The 17,779-nt window shown below is 37.4% G+C and overlaps 1 protein-coding gene across 2 annotated transcripts; it reads left to right on the top strand.

The window, feature by feature from the left end:
* Positions 1-76: 76 nt before the first annotated feature.
* EXTL2 (exostosin like glycosyltransferase 2) lies at positions 77-17,248 on the top strand. 2 transcript variants are annotated; one of them, XM_060090199.1, is made up of 6 exons: positions 77-210; positions 429-595; positions 2,803-2,882; positions 11,427-11,854; positions 12,503-12,573; positions 15,165-17,248. In XM_060090199.1, the coding sequence occupies exons 3-6, from the start codon at positions 2,878-2,880 to the stop codon at positions 15,651-15,653; spliced, it is 993 nt and encodes a 330-aa protein (XP_059946182.1). In that variant the 5' UTR covers positions 77-210; positions 429-595; positions 2,803-2,877; the 3' UTR covers positions 15,654-17,248. The 2 variants fall into 2 exon arrangements, with proteins under 2 accessions (XP_059946182.1, XP_059946180.1); XM_060090197.1 differs by having other exon boundaries at positions 77-595.
* The last annotated feature ends 531 nt before the right edge of the window (positions 17,249-17,779 follow it).

The raw sequence follows: 17,779 nt of genomic DNA, 5'->3' as shown, positions 1-17,779 counted from the left end.
CCTTCACTTCCAGGTCACCCCGGAGGCCGCCGCTGTGGCTCTAATTCTCGTGAGAACCCCATAGCCCGTTTCAGGGAAGTGCAGGGAAAACTGACTCGTTGGTGGGACGTGAGGGCGTGCGGAGCGCCAGGGGCGAGACCGGCGGGCCAGTGCTGGGCACCCACGGTCGTTGGAACTCCTCTTCCAACGCCTCTCTGGGAAATTGTTTGGGTAAGGTCAGGTGGTCCACCACCTGAATGATTAAAAGTTGTTACCCTGGCGGGGAGAAATGGGGCAAAGGAGGACTGGCTTTTGGAGATGGGCTAGAAACTACAAAACCGAGCTTCTTGGGAACAGCTTTTTAGTCTAACAGGAAGTGGAGCGTCACCGAAAGGGAGGGGCGGCCACCCGGGACTGCCCTCTGCTTCAGGCTCTCTCTTTGTGGGCAGCGTTTCATCCAGGTTATCAATCCAGCGAGTAATGCCGGGTGAATGCACGCTGCTGGGTTTGGAAAAAAAATGAAAAATGAGCAAGCGAGACCCCCCTTTCGTTTCATCGTAACCAAGCTGGAAGCAAATAAATCGGCTAGGTCCCACTGCAGTCTTCTGCACTCGAGGTAAGGAAATAGGAAAATGCTCTCGTGTTAAAAATCTTTTTGCAGTGAGAATATATGTGTTTTACAATCCTTCTTGGAACTTTGTGAGTGTGTGGGGTAGTGATTCTGTGGTTTTATTTTTGAAAATAAAATTTACTTATTCTACATTTTTTAAAAATGTTCGTATTAATTAAACTGCTGTGTAAAAACAGCTAGATTTCAGAAATTAAGTTCTGGAAAGAGTACTTTGTCTTTGTCTTTCTTGGCGTATATTTCATTATTTTAATTTAAACATAGAAATATTTTCAGTTAGTAACATTTACTTATATTTTTAGGAAGCTTTTATATTAGCCATAGACTGAGTTTTACTGTACCGCACTGCTGGGGAAACGTTAAGTGGGTACAAACTAGGTTGAAGATAAATATTTCCACTGCGATTGTTTCTCCAAAGCTGCTTTATTTCAGTATGATGTAACTGGGGGTGGGGGTGGGGTGTGCATATATGGAAATAACTAAATTTCAGCAACTGGTTTCCATCGTTCTCTTAACTCATCCAGGTCAGCTGCAATCTGAGCCTGTGTTTTTGTATTCTGCCTTTGAAAATAAATTCTACATTTTGCCCTGTATTGCTGCAGATGAGAAATTGTTCAACTGGGTTATGGAGAAATCTGCAATACCCTTTTTCAAATAGTTTTGAAATAAGTTGGAGAAATTGAAGTTTAATTTCAGTTACAGTGGTCCTGGAACTCCTAACTTCCCCACTGCTCACTCCCCAGAATAGAAGATAGCTGTTCCGGTGAGGGCCTTCTTTCAAAAAGTGGCAATGCCATTTCACATCTTTCATTCTTAGACGACATAATTACCAACTTCAATACTAAATATTTTATTAGAAATATAAATTGGGCACTAAATCAGGAAAAGTGCTATGAGTGGAAAATGTTTGACATGTCTCACTTGATTTGCCATCTTGAAATAGTGTTTTTCCCATATATGTTAACCAGTATATGTTGTCATATCAAAATAAAAGTTAGTTTCATTCATTCAACAATCATTTAATGAGTGTCTACTATGTGCTAAGCTCTGTGCTGGGCACGGGGTTGGGGAAGGGGGGTAGGTTAAAAAGCCTGATAAAGTTCTTTCCCTGGAGGAATTTTATGGGAAGAAGAAGTGGGATGTGAGGAGAGGGCAAATCAGTTCAGGATTTTAGAACTAAATGATATTTAAGATGTGCACAAGAGGTGCTTTTGGTGTAGCGAGGAGGAACAACTGTCACCTGATGAGTCCAGATACATGCTAAGCCATCCCTTTACCCCTTCAGTAACTTGTATCATGAAAAAATATAAGTTTGGAAAATCAAAAATGATTCTTCAGGTCTATTCAGGTGGTCATTACAGATGCAGTATCTTGCTGGTCTCCAATCAGTTCTGAATTCCTTCATATGTTATGGATTTATAAGATTATAAAATAGGTAGATATATTAATGAACATTTTAAACCAATAAATGGATTTCTACCTTGAACTTTTAAATATTTATTTAGATCATCTACTAATTAATTGCATTAGGTTAACTGTGCAGACTATATGGGGGGAAAAAACCCTAACTTCTTAGACATGTGATTAAGGACCGTGAGGAATGAAAGCCGAGAAGATTAAGGGGCAGAAGCTCATCTCCAGCCAAGGTTCCAGCTCCTTTTGGGCAATAGTAAGGAATAGGAAAGATGCCATCTGTCATTCCTCAGTAATCAACCCTGACATTTACCTGCAACCCTATTTTAGACCCTGAGTTTTTTTTAGTACTTCAAATTGAATGCCTTATGAACCTTTAGTGAAAAAAGGAGTTTTGATGGTAGATAAAACTACAGATAGTTAAAAATCTAGAAATTGAATACAAGTGCAAGTTGCTAATGCATTCAGAGGTCTTGCTCCATGGTATATATGTTCTGGTTTCAAACGTGTAAACACATTAGATCATCAGGATGATGTGAGTTTATTCTGCTTCTGGATACCTAAGAGAAAGATGAAAACAAAAAATATAGCAATGTTAGCACCAACCTGACAGGTAGCACCTACCTAATTGCCTAAATGTAGTTTTTAGAACACAGTATAGCAATTTTTAATTTCTAAAAATAATTCAAAGCCTATGGACGATAGCATTAAAAAGCATTTTTAAAAAATTTCCTGCTGATTGACAAAAACATCTCAGAAAATTCTTTGATTTCCCCTAATAGTGCCAAGAGAGCCTGTTCCTATCAATTACTGGAGCCATAAGGAAATTTTTTTAAAAAAATTAAAACTTTACCATAATGAGGTAAGTACCAGTATTTTTTTTAACTTTTTAAAAATTGTGGTAAAATACAAATAATATTTGCCATCTTAACCATTTTTAAGTGTACAGCTCAGTAGTGTTAAGTGTATTGACATTGTTGAGCAGCCAATCTCAAGAACTTTTTCAGCCTGCAAAACTGAAATCCTATAACCATTAAACAACAACTCTCCATTTCTCTGTTCCCTGGGTCCCTGGCAACCACCATTCTACTTTCTTTTTCTATGTATTTGACTACTCTATATTCCTCATGTAAGTGAAATCAAAGAGTATTTGCCCTTTTGTGCTGGCTTATTTCACTGAGCATGATGTCCTCAAGGTTCATCCATGTTGTAGCATGTGTCAGAATTTCCTTCCTTTTAAAGCCTGAATAATATTCCATTGTATGTCTATACCATGTTTTGTTTATCCATTCATCTGTCAATGGACATTTGGGTTGCTTCCATTTTTTGACTATTGTGAATAATGCTGCTATGGACATAAGTGAAATACCAGTATTTTTATCTGAGAAAAATTGTTTCCTATAGAGGTGTTTTTGTTTCCTTGGAAATAAGAGCTTTTACTTGAGCCAGGGTCTGTTAGAACATACTGTATTGCCTGTTTTAGATCTTATCCATTGAAATAGTATTCCAGATTATAGTATAAAGTCAATACCTACAAAGTTGAAATATTCTTGTAGACTAGAACAAAGCTGAAAAGAAAACAGAGACTACTTGAAAGACACTAAAAATACAATGTAGGTCAAGTGTGAGAGTCGGGAGTTTGTTTGGACCCACTACTCTTTCTGTGGCTCAGGAAACATCATTTAATATTCTCAGTCTCAGCTAGCCCATCTACAAAATGGGGTGGATATATTTTAACTCCCGTGTCTCTGAAGGTTTGAAACATTACTGATTTGAGTTGTTAGGTAACATAACAACATGTATTTAGACTTGTGAAAAAAGTGATGGGACTTAAGAAGAACCATAAAAACATAGATGGGCTCCTTAGAAGGAAAAGTGAGGGGAAATCATTTAGAAAGGAGAGGATAGCATTCGTTGAAAATGAGAAAAACTGTATGGCACTTCTAAAATAACAGTGAAAAGAATGAATTTCCTGAATATAGGAAAATACAAAGGCAAAAACTCTTCTTAGAATACTCTTTAGCACCTGGAAAAGACTCATAAAGAACAGTGACCTTTCATGTACTATTTCTGGCATTCTGGATTTTGCACTGAAGTAGATTCTAGTGTGTGCTGCTTAAAATTTTAATGGAAGAGGCTTACTCTAAGCAGTAGTGAACTGACTTGGGCGGTGTTCTGACTTAGTTCTGTCAACTGTCCTGAGGTTTCTATAGGTTTTTGTCAGTTTCTGAACCCAAACTAAATTTTCATTTCTCACCTGGACAAGACTTTATTGTTTGTTTGTGTAAATCATATATGCTGCCGGATTAGGAATATAGCTTCTGGTTATTGTTACCAGAAATCACAAGGATGGGATTATCTAACAAGTGATGGTTTTCTCCCAAGGCAAATCAGCTTATTCTCCAAGAGCAGAGTATCTTGGAAAAAATCAGCTTCTAAGACATCTTTTATTAAGTAGTTTGGCCACAGAACTAAAGGTAGAAAGGTGACTCATGTGGCCTGAGCTAGAGACCACATCTCATGACTTGTTGTCCTGGTCCCCAGACGGGGGATAATGCAGGTCTTTTATAGAGGGAAAGGTTTCTTGAGTCTTAACTGGGCCTTAATTTGCATTTAATTTGAGTTTATTCTTTTAAAATTTCAGTCATTCCTTATTCATTGCAAAGTTTAAGACCATTTAAACATAGATTCCCCCACTCCTTTCAGCCACAGAGAGTTGTGAGCCCTTACTCAAAAAATGACCAGGCACTGTTCTGGATTACAAAGCCTAACAGAAACGGCCCTCAAGGTACAGCCAGAGTCAATAAGGAGCTGGAAGCACGGTCGGTAGTTGTAATACCTGGACACAAAGTCTAGTAGCCCTGTGTTCCCAGTTCCCAGGAGCACTGAGGATGGAGAGTGGTGAGAGAAATATCCACAGGGGAGGGGATGTTTGAAAGAGACTTGGGGGTAGGAGGGCGAGGAGTAGGGGTGTGCCAGGTGGAGAGGGGGATGGGTTTTGTAGTAGAGAAGATAGCATGTACCAACACTTGGAGTCATGGGTCAGCACGTTGGCTATAGGTATCGTAAGAGGAAAGTCCTTTTGGAATTGGGTACCACATGTGCCTTTGCCTCAGTTGGAACAGTGTTTGTCATCTACATGCCATAAACCGGCCCAGAAACTGCTCATCAGGTGTATACTGTCTCTTCTGATTCTTCTTGCATGTTCATAGAAGGGAAGCCCAGGTTCTGAATTAGCCTCTGTGTTCTACCTTGGAATGCTTTTATCTCGTGGCAGCTGAGGACACCTTTTTGAGCATCTGGCTTCTATAATCATCAGTTTTTAGGCAAGTACACATTTTGGAGGATGAGCCAGAGAAGAATACAATATGAGGCAAATCTCATAATCAAATGGTAGAATAGTTATTCTTCCACCACCTGTAGCATTAAAAGGAAAATGACAGCTTCTCAATGTATGACGTGAAGCTGTTCATTGCTTTTCTACCTTATGAGTCAGAGGACATAACTAATCTTTGTTTATGCTACGCTCTGGCTATTTGTTTTCAGCTTTTGTCCGGATAATTATTGCTTTCAGTACAAAGGAACTAGCCTGGAGAAAAGAATTCTTCATTCAGTAGTGTTCCTTCTAAGGAACTTTGATAGATGTAGTAAATAACTACAGAGCGGGTCTTTGAAAATTCAAATTGCCTCGTTCATTTAAAGACAAACATTAGAGAATTAGTAACTGTTGCTTCGTTGTATTATTTACTTTCCTACTCTAATCTCCACATTTAAGAAACTTTCTTAAAATTTCAAATAATGCTTTTCCAAAAGCTACCTCAATTCTCAAATATGTAAAAATTCTGATATAATGACCCAACCGTTCCACTCCCAGATATATACCCAAGAGAAATGAAAGCATGTCCACATAAAAATTTGTACTTGAATGTTCATAACAGCGTTATTCATAATAGCAAAATGTGGAAACAACCCAAATGTCCAGCAACTGATGAACAGATAAACAAAATGTGGTATATCTATACAATAGAATGTTATTTGGCAATTAAAAAAAAAGAATTAAGTACTGATATATACTATGACATGGGTGAACCTTGAAAACATTCTTCTAAGTGAAAAAAGCCAGGCACAAAGACCATATATTGTATAATTCCATTTATATGAAATGTCCAAGATAGGCAAATCTATGGAGATAGAAAGTAGATTAGTGTTTGCCTGGTGCTGGGGTGGAGAAAGAGAGGAAATGGGAATGAGGAGTTGACTGCTAACGAATGGGTCTGGGGTTTCTTTTTAGAATGTTAAAAATGTTGTAAAATTAGACTTGGTTGCACAATTCTGCGAATACACTAAAAGCTACTGAACTGTATACTTTAAATAGGTGAAATTTATGGTATGTGAAATAAATCTTAATAAAGTTGTAAAAAACCCAACATACCAATATTAATATTCATATTATCTTACAGGTACCTTAGGGACAGTCTCATATACTAAGTTATGACACATCCTTGCAGAATTTACCATAACACAGTGGAAAGAGTCGTGGACTGTGCCCTCAGAGATCTGGATTCTAGACCTGGCTCTGCTGCTGGTTAACTGTGTGCAGCTGCATCAGTTCAGGCAAATTCCTTATGCCTCGACCTTGGGTTCTTTATCTATGAAACAAGGAAGCTGGCTTAGGAGGGCTCTGAGGTCTCTTTCAGTTTTCTGAGTTTATGATGTGTTTGTATCATAAGGCAGATAGATATTGGGGCAGTTTTGGAGACATTGCTTTATCCTTCATTGTTTGAGCATAATAAATAGCAGTAGGGATTTCAGGGGCCACCTGGCTAGCAGTCCCTCCCCGATCGTGTTCAAGGTAAAATATATGTAGAACAGGGCTTCTCCACCTTGGCATCACTGGCATGTCAGGCTGGATAATTCCTTGCTCTGGGGTCTGTCCTGTCCATTGGAGGATGTCTAGCAGCAGCACTGCCATCTACCCACCAGAGAACACTAGCATCTCCTAGCCCCAATCACAGCAATCAAAAATGTCTCCTGAGGGTCTTCCCTGGTGGCGCAGTGGTTGAGAGTCCGCCTGCCGATGCAGGGGACACGGGTTCGTGCCCCAATCCGGGAAGATCCTACATGCCGCGGAGCGGCTGGGCCCGTGAGCCATGGCCGCTGAGCCTGCGTGTCCGGAGCCTGTGCTCCGCAACGGGAGAGGCCACAACAGTGAGAGGCCCGCGTACCGCAGAAAACAAAAACAAAAACAGAAACAAAAACAAAACATGTCTCCCGACTTTGCCCCATGTCCCCTAGAGAGCAAAATCGTCCCTGGTTGAAAACCCTTGGTCTAGGAGATGCTATGTAACCATCTCAAAATAACTAAAAGGATGTGCTCTCTACTCATGAGGAACTAAATAAGTTAACATATGTGCAAAAAATATCATCTGGGGATCTTTGATTTTGCAGATGATTAGGAGAAAAAGAAGAATTTTTGTTTTGCTGACATTTACTGTGTTTATCAAAGTCACATTTAATTTACTATAGTCATGGAAGAAGGGCAGAAAGGGGATAAACTAAGAACTGTCAGATCCTTTTTGGAATGAGGCAGGGTGCCAGGAAATATATATATCAATAGATATAATTTTAAATTAAATAATTTTAATTCTTGGTCCTTTCTAAGTAAGACATAGGTTATCCAGATGTATTCTTTTTCATATCCCCCCATTCAAAACTCAAAGCTGTGATTTAAGTGATAGATTCTTCTCTGGACAAAGAACAGAAGAAAGCTATAAACTGAAATCCAGATAGCTATGAAGTCATCATCACTCTCCAAACTGTTCTAAGGCTGTTTCCAGTAAGCCTACAATAAAGTTCCAGACTTAACTATTCTCAAAGTACAGAGATGCCACTTGCACTGCAGTCTATAAAGTTTTTGTTCTTCTTGCTTTTCTATGTAGACTACAAATGTAACATAATTTTATCGGGCTATATCATTTAATAAATACTACATGAAATATTTACATTGTCTTTCCAAAGATATAAATTATATCTCTCAAAACATTTTTGATACAAGTGGAATAGGGGATTAGAAGCTATCTGAAAGAGGAAATTTCTATGACAGATACGGAGGGTAACTCCCACTTAAAAGTATAGATAAAAGTGAAACAGTCGTTCACGATTATCTTTAACAATGTATACTTATAGTAGGCTATAGAGATGAATCTTCATTACTTTTTCTTCACTAAAACTGCCAGGTAGCTATCAGTGTCTGTTTTAGAGACTAGAGACACTGCTATGTAAGTTTTATAGTATGTACTCAGTATATATACTATAAAACTATAGTTTTATAGTATAATACTATAAACTATAGTTTTTGAGTATAGTACTCAGCTGAGGAAAATGAACATAAAGATCTTAATCAGGGTATACTTTAATGCAGTTGTCAGAGGAGTCTTAACTCTGAGTGCTTATAACCAGCCATTTTTACTCAGAACTGAAAATATGTTTTATGAGACCTGCTTTTGAGTCAATATTAGAAGGATTATCAAGGCCTTTGAACCAAGATTATTAATTCATAATGGTTTCTCTTTGGTTTACCACATTAACAGTATATGTTGTTTTAGTAAAAGGGTGTATACAGTGAAAACGCTTGTGCTCTCAAACCTTAAATTACCATCCTTGAAAAGTAATCATGGTAAAGCTGAAGTTACTTCAACAATAATTCATTTTATTCGTATCTTAGAGTGAAGCTATGATAAAAGGAGAAACACAAAATTTCTTTTCTTAACAGAACAGGCTGCAGAGAAAGTCCAGGAGAGAATATCCTTGAAAGCTCTCCAAAAATATTGCTGCAAGGGGATATTTCTTTTCAAATCTGGACTTTTGAAAAGTGAGAGTTGCTGAATGACAATGACCATTCCCTTGTCCTTATGAATAAGTTCTTCCTTTGCTTGCACAGGCCTCAGTGCATTATCACGTCATGGGGTGTGTTCCCCTATAAGCCTTGGAATTCTCCAGTCCCCACTTCTGTGAACTTTAAAGAGAGATGTTAAAGGCATGGGCTATATGGCCTCTCTATGTCCTTGCTGAACTGTATAGAGAAAAACTGTTGCTACAGTTACAAAACACACCTCACAATGTGAAACAAGATCAGGGGAATGTGACTGTCACTTTAACTCCACCACTGCCAAGTTTCCTCGATGAAAAACAGAAGACTGATCAGACATCATTTGGATAGCAAAGTGAGATTTCATTTGGAACCTAATCTGTTAGACAGGAAGATTTAGACTAGTCTTAGGATTGTCTGCAGAATGATGGCCTAGCTGCAGATGCCCAACTGAAACCACAAGGTGAAAAATCAAGAGCTTACATACAGACATAGTGCACTTTTTCATGAAGGAAACCAAAGTAAACTGTACAGAAGCAGTGTTATACAAGGAAGAACAGTGACAGTGGCTTGTACAGTTAGCACACCACAGGTGTGAGTTAGCAGTGAGAAGTCTTTTCCAACTTGATATTATTTATCTGTAATAAGGAATAGATAAGGGTATCGGTTTATTGTATAGCCTGAGAGGAAAAATTGTATTAAAAGTAGTAAGAGTGGATAGACTATGGGTCAATTAAAGTCATCAAGAATAATAATATCTCATTCTTTCTGGTTCTGAGAGATCTATTTTTTTTTCTTAAAGATATTTTTTATATGTCTAGAAACTCCTGGTTGATTTTTCAGTCTTTTTATAAGTAAATTTCTTTAAGCTTTCTTTTTCCTCATTTCAGGCTTTTGTACTTGAATAGAGTAGTAGAATAGATCTAGGAAAAGTGCTGAGATGTATTTGAAGTCTCAGCTGCCAGAATAGAAAATGAAGACATTCCTCAAAAGCTTGTGGAGGCTTGTGGAGGAGTAAGTAAAGTAAGTAAATCAAAAGCAGAAATAGCAGAAGAATCAAAAAGCAGCAGCAATTGAAAGCCAACAGTCCTCCAAAACGAGGCAGTAGGGGTGATAATGAAACTGTATTGGAAGCCAAGAAATCAGAGTTCTGGGTATCTGTAGAACAGTATGAGATTTAACCTTTCCTTACATTTGTGACTGAGTTTTGATCAAACAAAAAATTTTGACCAATAAATCTCCAGGCCACATTCCTTAGTTTTTGTTCACCTACTCTTCTATAGCCATCTCGGGCAGATCCTGTAGGTATAGTTAGGAATAGGAGAGTCCAGAGCTGATTACAATACCTGGTGATCCTCATGTTCTGTGACAGAGGTTGCTTTGGAAGCTCAAGAGCCCTACCTCAGCACAACCCGCATTTGAATCTGGCAGTACACTCCCCAGCCCATGATGATGAAAAGCCTGGGCTCTGGCAGGAGTTTTTTCCTGGATAAAAATCATAGATCCATTACTTCAGTTGTTTAGTAACCTTGAGAAAGTTATTTAACCTCTGTAAGCATCCAAATACTATTAAATGGGAATAATAATAATAGTAAAATATAAACAAGATTCTGTTACTCCCCTGATCAAAACCCTCCAATGGCTTCCCATCTCACTTAGAATAAAATCCATACTCTTTACTCAGGCCAACAAGATCCCCCATAATCTGGCCCTTGCTTATCATGTCATTCTGATTTATTCTCTTTGTTACCATCATGCTGAATTAGCTTTGAGTTTATTTACTTCGTTATCTGTTTGGCCCTACTATTTCCTCTGTTACTAACAGCAGAGACTTTGTCTATCTTATTCATTGCTGTATTCACAGAATCTAAAACAGTGCATGGTACAGTAAGTGCTCAGTGGTTATTTGTTTAATTTACTGAGTAAATAAGCACGTACTATGACATGCAAAGCACATAGTACAGGGCCTAGAATGTAATAAACCCACTATAATCGTTTGCTTCTGCTGCTATTACTATTATTTCATATATTAGGGTTCTGCATATGATTCCACTTGGAAAAAAGTTTGCTACCAAAATGTAAGTTTAAAGTTAGTGTACTGAAATATACATATATCAGAACATCAAGTTGTACACCTTACATATATACAACTTTTATGTGTCAACCATATCGCAATAAAGCTGCTTAAAGAATTAGTATACTACCAAGAGAAATATAATCCTATCTGAAAAAAATAATCTCAGTTCCAAATGTTTAGTAGTGAAGTGAGGGCAAATTTTAAAATGCACTGCTTAATTCTTCCTGTTCGGTGTGTAGATAACCCTTTGTCTGCAGCTGCAAAGCGAGCAGGCCCAGAAGGAAAGGTTTATTCACTGTAGTTTTTATCTAAGGCCAAATCACCTTATCAAAGAGGCAGGGTGAACTGAACTTGAATCAGCTAAAAGATGATTAACCTCTCTCCCCAAAAAAGCAAAAACAAAAACATGGTAACTAGTAAGAATGCTAAGATTCTGCACTTTATTTCCATTTCTACTCCAGGTGTTGCCACATCTGCAAACTCCCTGGAAGAGTGATGGGGATTCGAGTACTTCGTTTCTCTTTGGTGGTAATACTTGTGTTACTGCTGGTAGCTGGGGCTTTGACCGCTTTACTTCCTAATATCAAAGAAGACAAGCTGCTCACTTTGCGTAGGGAAATAAAATCCCAGGGCAAGTCCACCCAGGATTCCTTTACTCTCATAATGCAGACGTACAACAGAACAGATCTCTTATTGAGACTTTTAAATCATTATCAGGCAGTACCATATCTGCACAAAGTGATTGTGGTGTGGAACAATGTTGGGGAGAAGGGACCAGATGAGTTATGGAACTCTCTAGGGCCTCACCCTGTCCCTGTGATCTTCAAAGTACAGACAACAAACAGGATGAGAAATCGACTCCAGGTCTTTCCTGAACTGGAAACCAATGGTGAGTTGCAGCTGGGTTCTTAGTCTGGCAGGGCTGCAGCTAACCAAAGCTGTGGGTGGGTGCGTGGCTTTGGGGCCTTCTACTTGCCTTAATTGTGTGGAGAAAATAGGGAAATTTAATCATAAGAAAGCATTTTGAAAAACTTAAGGGGCAGTTTCCAAGATGTCAAGAAGCAGTCTCCTGGGGAAGAAATCGCATATACCTTGCAACAATGACAAAGAGGTTAATATTGTGAAAGAAGATATGCTATGATTACATATTACGGCATCACAGAAGTTAGTAAAATGCCATTTAACTTACGCTTAATGTATTTTTTGTCACCTCCTTTTCCTCCCACTGAGCAGTTACATGAGGTTGTAATTTGCTTAAAAAAACCTTGGTTTTATTTATTTATAGGTTCATTAGTTTCTAGGATAATGGATGATAAATACATGATAATTTCCCCCTCAGGAAATTATAAAAATCAATTACATTTCAAGTAAAAAGTTTTTCTGCTAGACAAATCTCTCCAAGAATACATTTTTTATTTACTGAATTTCATTCAGAAAATACTTCATTTGAATGACTTATAAAAACACCAGAAGTATCTTATAACTTCTGTCTTCATTTCCAAACTGTTTGATTTACATTTTTTTCCTTTCATTTCAGCGGTGTTAATGGTAGATGATGACATGCTAATTAGCACCCAAGACCTTGTTTTTGCTTTCTCCGTGTGGCAGGTAATGTTGCTACATCCTTTATGAAATCAACAGTATAAAGTCTGATCTAGTGTTTAACCAGAGCAGCATGGTTTAATGTGAGAGTCACCCAAACCAGCGTAGACAGTATTTATCTAAAAGGTAGATGAATTTGTCATAATCAGATTTCCTGAGCTCAGTTAAGCTAATCTGAAAGTTACAGTATCTTTTATCTATATTTGATTTATATTTGGTATATTGGAAAGAAGAGCTAGAACTGACTTCCAAAGAACAATGAGGAAACGATCTGGTATATGATAGAGCAAAGACTAAAATCCAGAGGCACTTTTGCCTGTATCTCAAATGAGAAGTGTATTTCTGTATTAATATTGCACAGAACTTCCTTTGAAAGAAACAATTTATTACATCCATAAAATTTAATTCTGATTCTGAGACCATTGTTTAAAAATTAATAATACTAATAATTCTGCATGCACCATTGTGGTGGCAGTTCCCCCCCCCGCCTTAAATCCCAAGCTGGGATAAACAGGCATAAATTGCCTGGTATCTATAAAAACTCCTTTTTCCTACTGAATATATGTTAATAGTAGACAGCTTTTACAAGTTGCACTACAAGTACCTGAAACGAGAACTGCATACAAATACTTTGAAGCCCTGTCCAGTAATTCAACACTGTGCTACCCAATAAATGGTCTAATTTACACTATAGTAACTCTCCTTAATTAGCGACTTGGGATGTAACAACATTAGGTATTAATGGCAAGTGGTCACAGTACTCTGCAGATATCATCATTCTCAAAACTTCAGTTTTCAGCTTCATGCCTAGTGTACTGATCAACAGATTTTTTCTATATCAGCAGTTTTTCCAGCCCTGTAAATAAAAACTTCCTAGGTGAAAAGTTCTAATGTAATACTCCAGCTGTGAGATTTCTATTTCAGGTAAAAAATCAATTTACTGAAAATATCAGGGTGGGGGAAATATGAGAACTGCGGTTAATTAGAATAATCCAAGTAAATCATAATTAAAGATGGATAAATATGACTTTAGGTTTTATACATAAAACCATCAAGAACAGTTTCAATCCATTGCACAAAATAATCTGACTCCTAAAGTTCTGTCCCATCAGTGCCCTGCATAGTGTAGTGATTTGGGGCCTAGAGAGAAGCAAGATTAGAGCAGACAGGTATCTGTGCCTTTGCACTCACCCATCACCTCCACTTGCAGTGCTTTACCTTTTCCACCTCCATTCATCCATGAAATCTCTTTCATCGCGTAGATTGTGTAAGTGGCACATCTCCTCTGAAGCCTCCCAGCCTTTACACCCAACCCTTGACATTCCCCTTTGCTTCCCAGCAGCACAGTTGTCATCCTGTCCTCGGTGCCCCCCTGAGAATTGCACAGCTGCATTTACAGCTTTCTCACAGTGTGGTAATTCCTGGTTCACATATCTGTATCATACCCTCTCTAGACTATGCGTTCTTTGAAACCGGATTTAACCCAGCCTGACTTGTGTGCATGTGTCCCTAGTTTAGTGTCTGTTCCGTAAATGAATGAAACTCAAGTTATTTGTGAGATTGAACTAAACCTTTCAATTCTATAAGTTCATGTTTCTTTTCCATGATTCACTGCTTTTCTTTGCTGATTTTTGTTTTATTTTTAGTCACCCTCATCCTACTATTATTGTTTTAATACTATCCTTCAAAGATCCTGACACATCTCATATATCTATATATATATGTCTATATCTATCTATCTATCCATCTATCTATCTATCTATCTACCTATCTATATATATATATATATATATATCTTTGAGCAACATGGATTTGAACTGTACAGGTACATTTATACTCGGATTTTTTCAATAAATACAAACCACAGTACTACATGATCAGTGGTTGGCTGAATCTAGAGATGCAGATCCGTGGATACGGAGGGCTTACTGTAAAGTTATAGACGAGTCTTCTACTACGCTAGGGGGGTCAGTGTCCCTAACCCCTGCATTGTTTAAGGCTCAACTGTATATGTGTGTGTTGTGTATATATGTGTGTATATATATATATTTTTTCTTATGTTTTTAAAAAAGAGACACCCAAGCTGAAAAGGGATAAAAATAAACATCATTTAAAATCAATGGTGACTTTCAAAAACATTGAAATCAACACGGAAAAACAGTAAAATGATACATGTAAAGCTATAATTTTATATACTCCTAAGAGATTAAGACAATTTTTCAAAATAATCACATTTTGTCTTCTTATCTCCTATAATAAATATCATTCATACAGTCAACTTCTCTTATAGCAAACTCTGAAAAACCAGAATCTTTGGTAACTCGAATTTATTAATATTGGATAATGTGTAAATTAGGAGAATGTTTGTGAGGTTAGAAATTTTGTTAGAGGTTTGGGTTATGATGAATTGACCTTTAAACTTATCAGTACATAGATTTATGAATTTGTCTGGAGTTAAAGGAAATTGAGATGTAGAAGCCAGGAATAAAATAACATTGACAAATCAGTTTAATTCTTTCTGTAGTAAATCATTGCCTTTTCACCATGTGAGCTTTAAAGAAATGCCACACTTAATTGTTCTTTTTCCATCTTTTCAGCAATTTCCTGATCAAATTGTAGGATTTGTTCCAAGAAAGCATGTGTCTACTTCCTCTGGTGTCTACAGTTATGGAGGTTTTGAACTGCAAACACCAGGGTTTGGAAATGGTGACCATTACTCTCTGGTGCTGATTGGAGCCTCATTCTTCCATAGCAAATACCTTGAACTCTTTCAGAGGCAACCTGCAGCTGTCCATGCTTTGTTAGATGAAACTCAAAACTGTGATGATATTGCCATGAATTTTATCATTGCCAAGCACACTGGGAAGACTTCGGGGATATTTGTGAAACCTGTAAACATAGACAATTTAGAAAAAGAAACCAATGGTGGCTATTCTGGAATGTGGCATCGAGCTGAGCACTTTCTGCAGAGGTCTTATTGTATAAATAAGCTTGTTAACATCTATGACAGTATGCCCTTAAAATACTCCAACATTATGATTTCTCAGTTTGGTTTTCCATATGCCAACCACAGAAGTAAAATGTAAAAGTAAAACAAACAAAAACAAACCTCAAAACTGCTTAGTATTTGAGTAGCTTCTTCATGCTATGGTAGGTTTATTTATTTATTTATTTTTAAGCACATCATGAACTTTTTTCTACTCCAGAAGTCTCTACAAGGGGGAAAAAGTGCTTAGGTCTTCTAACATATAAAATTTACAGACACTTCAAAACCCAAGAAGCTGGTATTACCCAGATAGGTCTTCTTGTGAGAAGTCTTCATCCACAGATATAATTCCTTGGTCAACAATTTTATTGTTTACATTCTGAGACCATTCTACAATTTAAAAAAATTTTTTTAAATTGAAGTATAGTTGATTTACAGTGTTGTGGTAATGTTCTACAATTTTTTTGACTCCTGGCACTTGCCTTAAGGACGTTTAGCAAGCTGTTTCCAGGATCAGAAACTCAGGACAAGTATCTCTCAGCTTTTTCATTAAAGGATGATTATTTTCATTTGAAGCCTGAAATGCCTCTTCAACAAAAGCCTGTGGTATAGAGAAAAGCCATGTGAGGAGAGAATAATCTCAATCCCATATAAAAACGAGTGGAAAATTTGTGACTATCTGTACTTCCCTTGTGGTCCTTCCAACCAGCCCTTTCCAGGACTAACTTATCCCAGCATGATTTCGGTGCAACCATCAGTGCTTTTATTTCTGTGGACTGGGAGGGTTAATTTTAGTAGCTAAAGGATGTCTAGTTGTTCACTTGATTTTTGTGAACATTTACTGCATGGATCACAAAAAAGTGTAGTCTCTGTTTCTTACATGCAACTTATATGCAGTGAGGAGTAAATGTGTTACTAGATTCAGGTCGCGCATTTTGTCACTGAATCTGACTTTGAGATTGCACATTAATTCTTAGATTTTACATAAAGTATGTATTGTTTAAGAAACATGTATAAAATAACTCTTTTGAAAGAATGATTAAGTAGGAACTGGCAGAAATTATAACCCTTACTATCAAATGATCTTTATTGTTATAAAAGCATAGGTTATCTCCTGGATACTAAAACGTGTGTATTACGCACAAGTCAATCTCTTGCATTCAGAACTTCTTCCCTCCACCCAGCAAAAGATGCAGAGATCATTTCAATTACATAGCTACAGGAAAAAATAAGAGACCTGAGTCATAGTAGAGGAATTCCACAGGGAGTCTGCATCAGTTGATTGTTAAGTTGCCCACTTCCTGTTACGTGAATTAGTATCTGTTCCGCAGGGTGTCTGTGTTTGCTCCTCGTTCACTATTGGTGGAAAGGAATACTCAGGCCTCTTTCTGCCACCTTCTCCTCTTCCTATGCCCCCTCCCGCTCCCATTATGCTGTTATATTCTCAAAATTGCAAAGCTATGAAAATAATCATTGTTAATGTTCCAACAATGAGGTCTCTGTGCAATTAGCTCAGTGTATATTGTTCCTTTACATGGGCATGTGTATGTATCTTAATGCCATCAGAGAAAACCAATAGAACTCGCAGCCTCACTAAAAATTTATCGTGTTAATTATCTGCTTTGTCCAACCTTGGTAGTGACTTTTTGCCTCTTGAGATTGGCAGATAAATAAAATAAACTTTTACCATCCAGATGTTCTATGTTAATTAAGCAGACTCATGCTTTCGTGGTTGGTATTTACACAGATTTTCAAATACTCTCATATTTTGTTCCGAATAAGATTAGAGGTATTAACTACATTGCCCATGGGAAAATTTTCCAGTGGGAAAATATTCTCAGGTTTTATTTCTCATCTTGTATTCTTAAACTTATCTTCAGCATCACTTAAGTTGCTCATATCATATTTTTCAGACCTTGTAGAGAAAATATGAACACAAAGTGAAGTTCAGTCTGTGTTACAAAAACTCTTGCATTGATTGAGGCTAGACGTATACTAAAACTCTTTTTCCCTGCACCCTCTTATTCTTGCTCCAAATGATCTGGAGAATACAGGATGCTCAGGCTTCTTCGAAACAAATGTTTCTACGTAACAGTGTTTCTGCATAATCATGGCAATTTTCATCTCATTTTCTTTATTTCAGATGCCCTTTTTCTAGTTAAAACAGTACATATTCATTCTAGCAATTTTGGCATATTCAGACCAGTATAAAGAAGAAATGAAAAG

The sequence above is a fragment of the Mesoplodon densirostris genome, chromosome 2 (genome assembly GCF_025265405.1).
Source record: "Mesoplodon densirostris isolate mMesDen1 chromosome 2, mMesDen1 primary haplotype, whole genome shotgun sequence".
In the NCBI taxonomy this organism is placed as follows: domain Eukaryota; kingdom Metazoa; phylum Chordata; class Mammalia; order Artiodactyla; family Ziphiidae; genus Mesoplodon; species Mesoplodon densirostris.
The sequence above is the reverse complement of the archived record's forward strand: the minus strand, read 5'-3'. Positions and strand labels throughout refer to the sequence as shown.

Excerpts from the sequence above, each read along its gene's own strand:
- EXTL2 (XM_060090199.1), top strand. Across the intron at positions 11,855-12,502 it reads TCCTGAACTGGAAACCAATG|CGGTGTTAATGGTAGATGAT; the intron begins GTGAGTTGCAGC and ends CTTTCATTTCAG. Across the intron at positions 12,574-15,164 it reads TTGCTTTCTCCGTGTGGCAG|CAATTTCCTGATCAAATTGT; the intron begins GTAATGTTGCTA and ends CCATCTTTTCAG.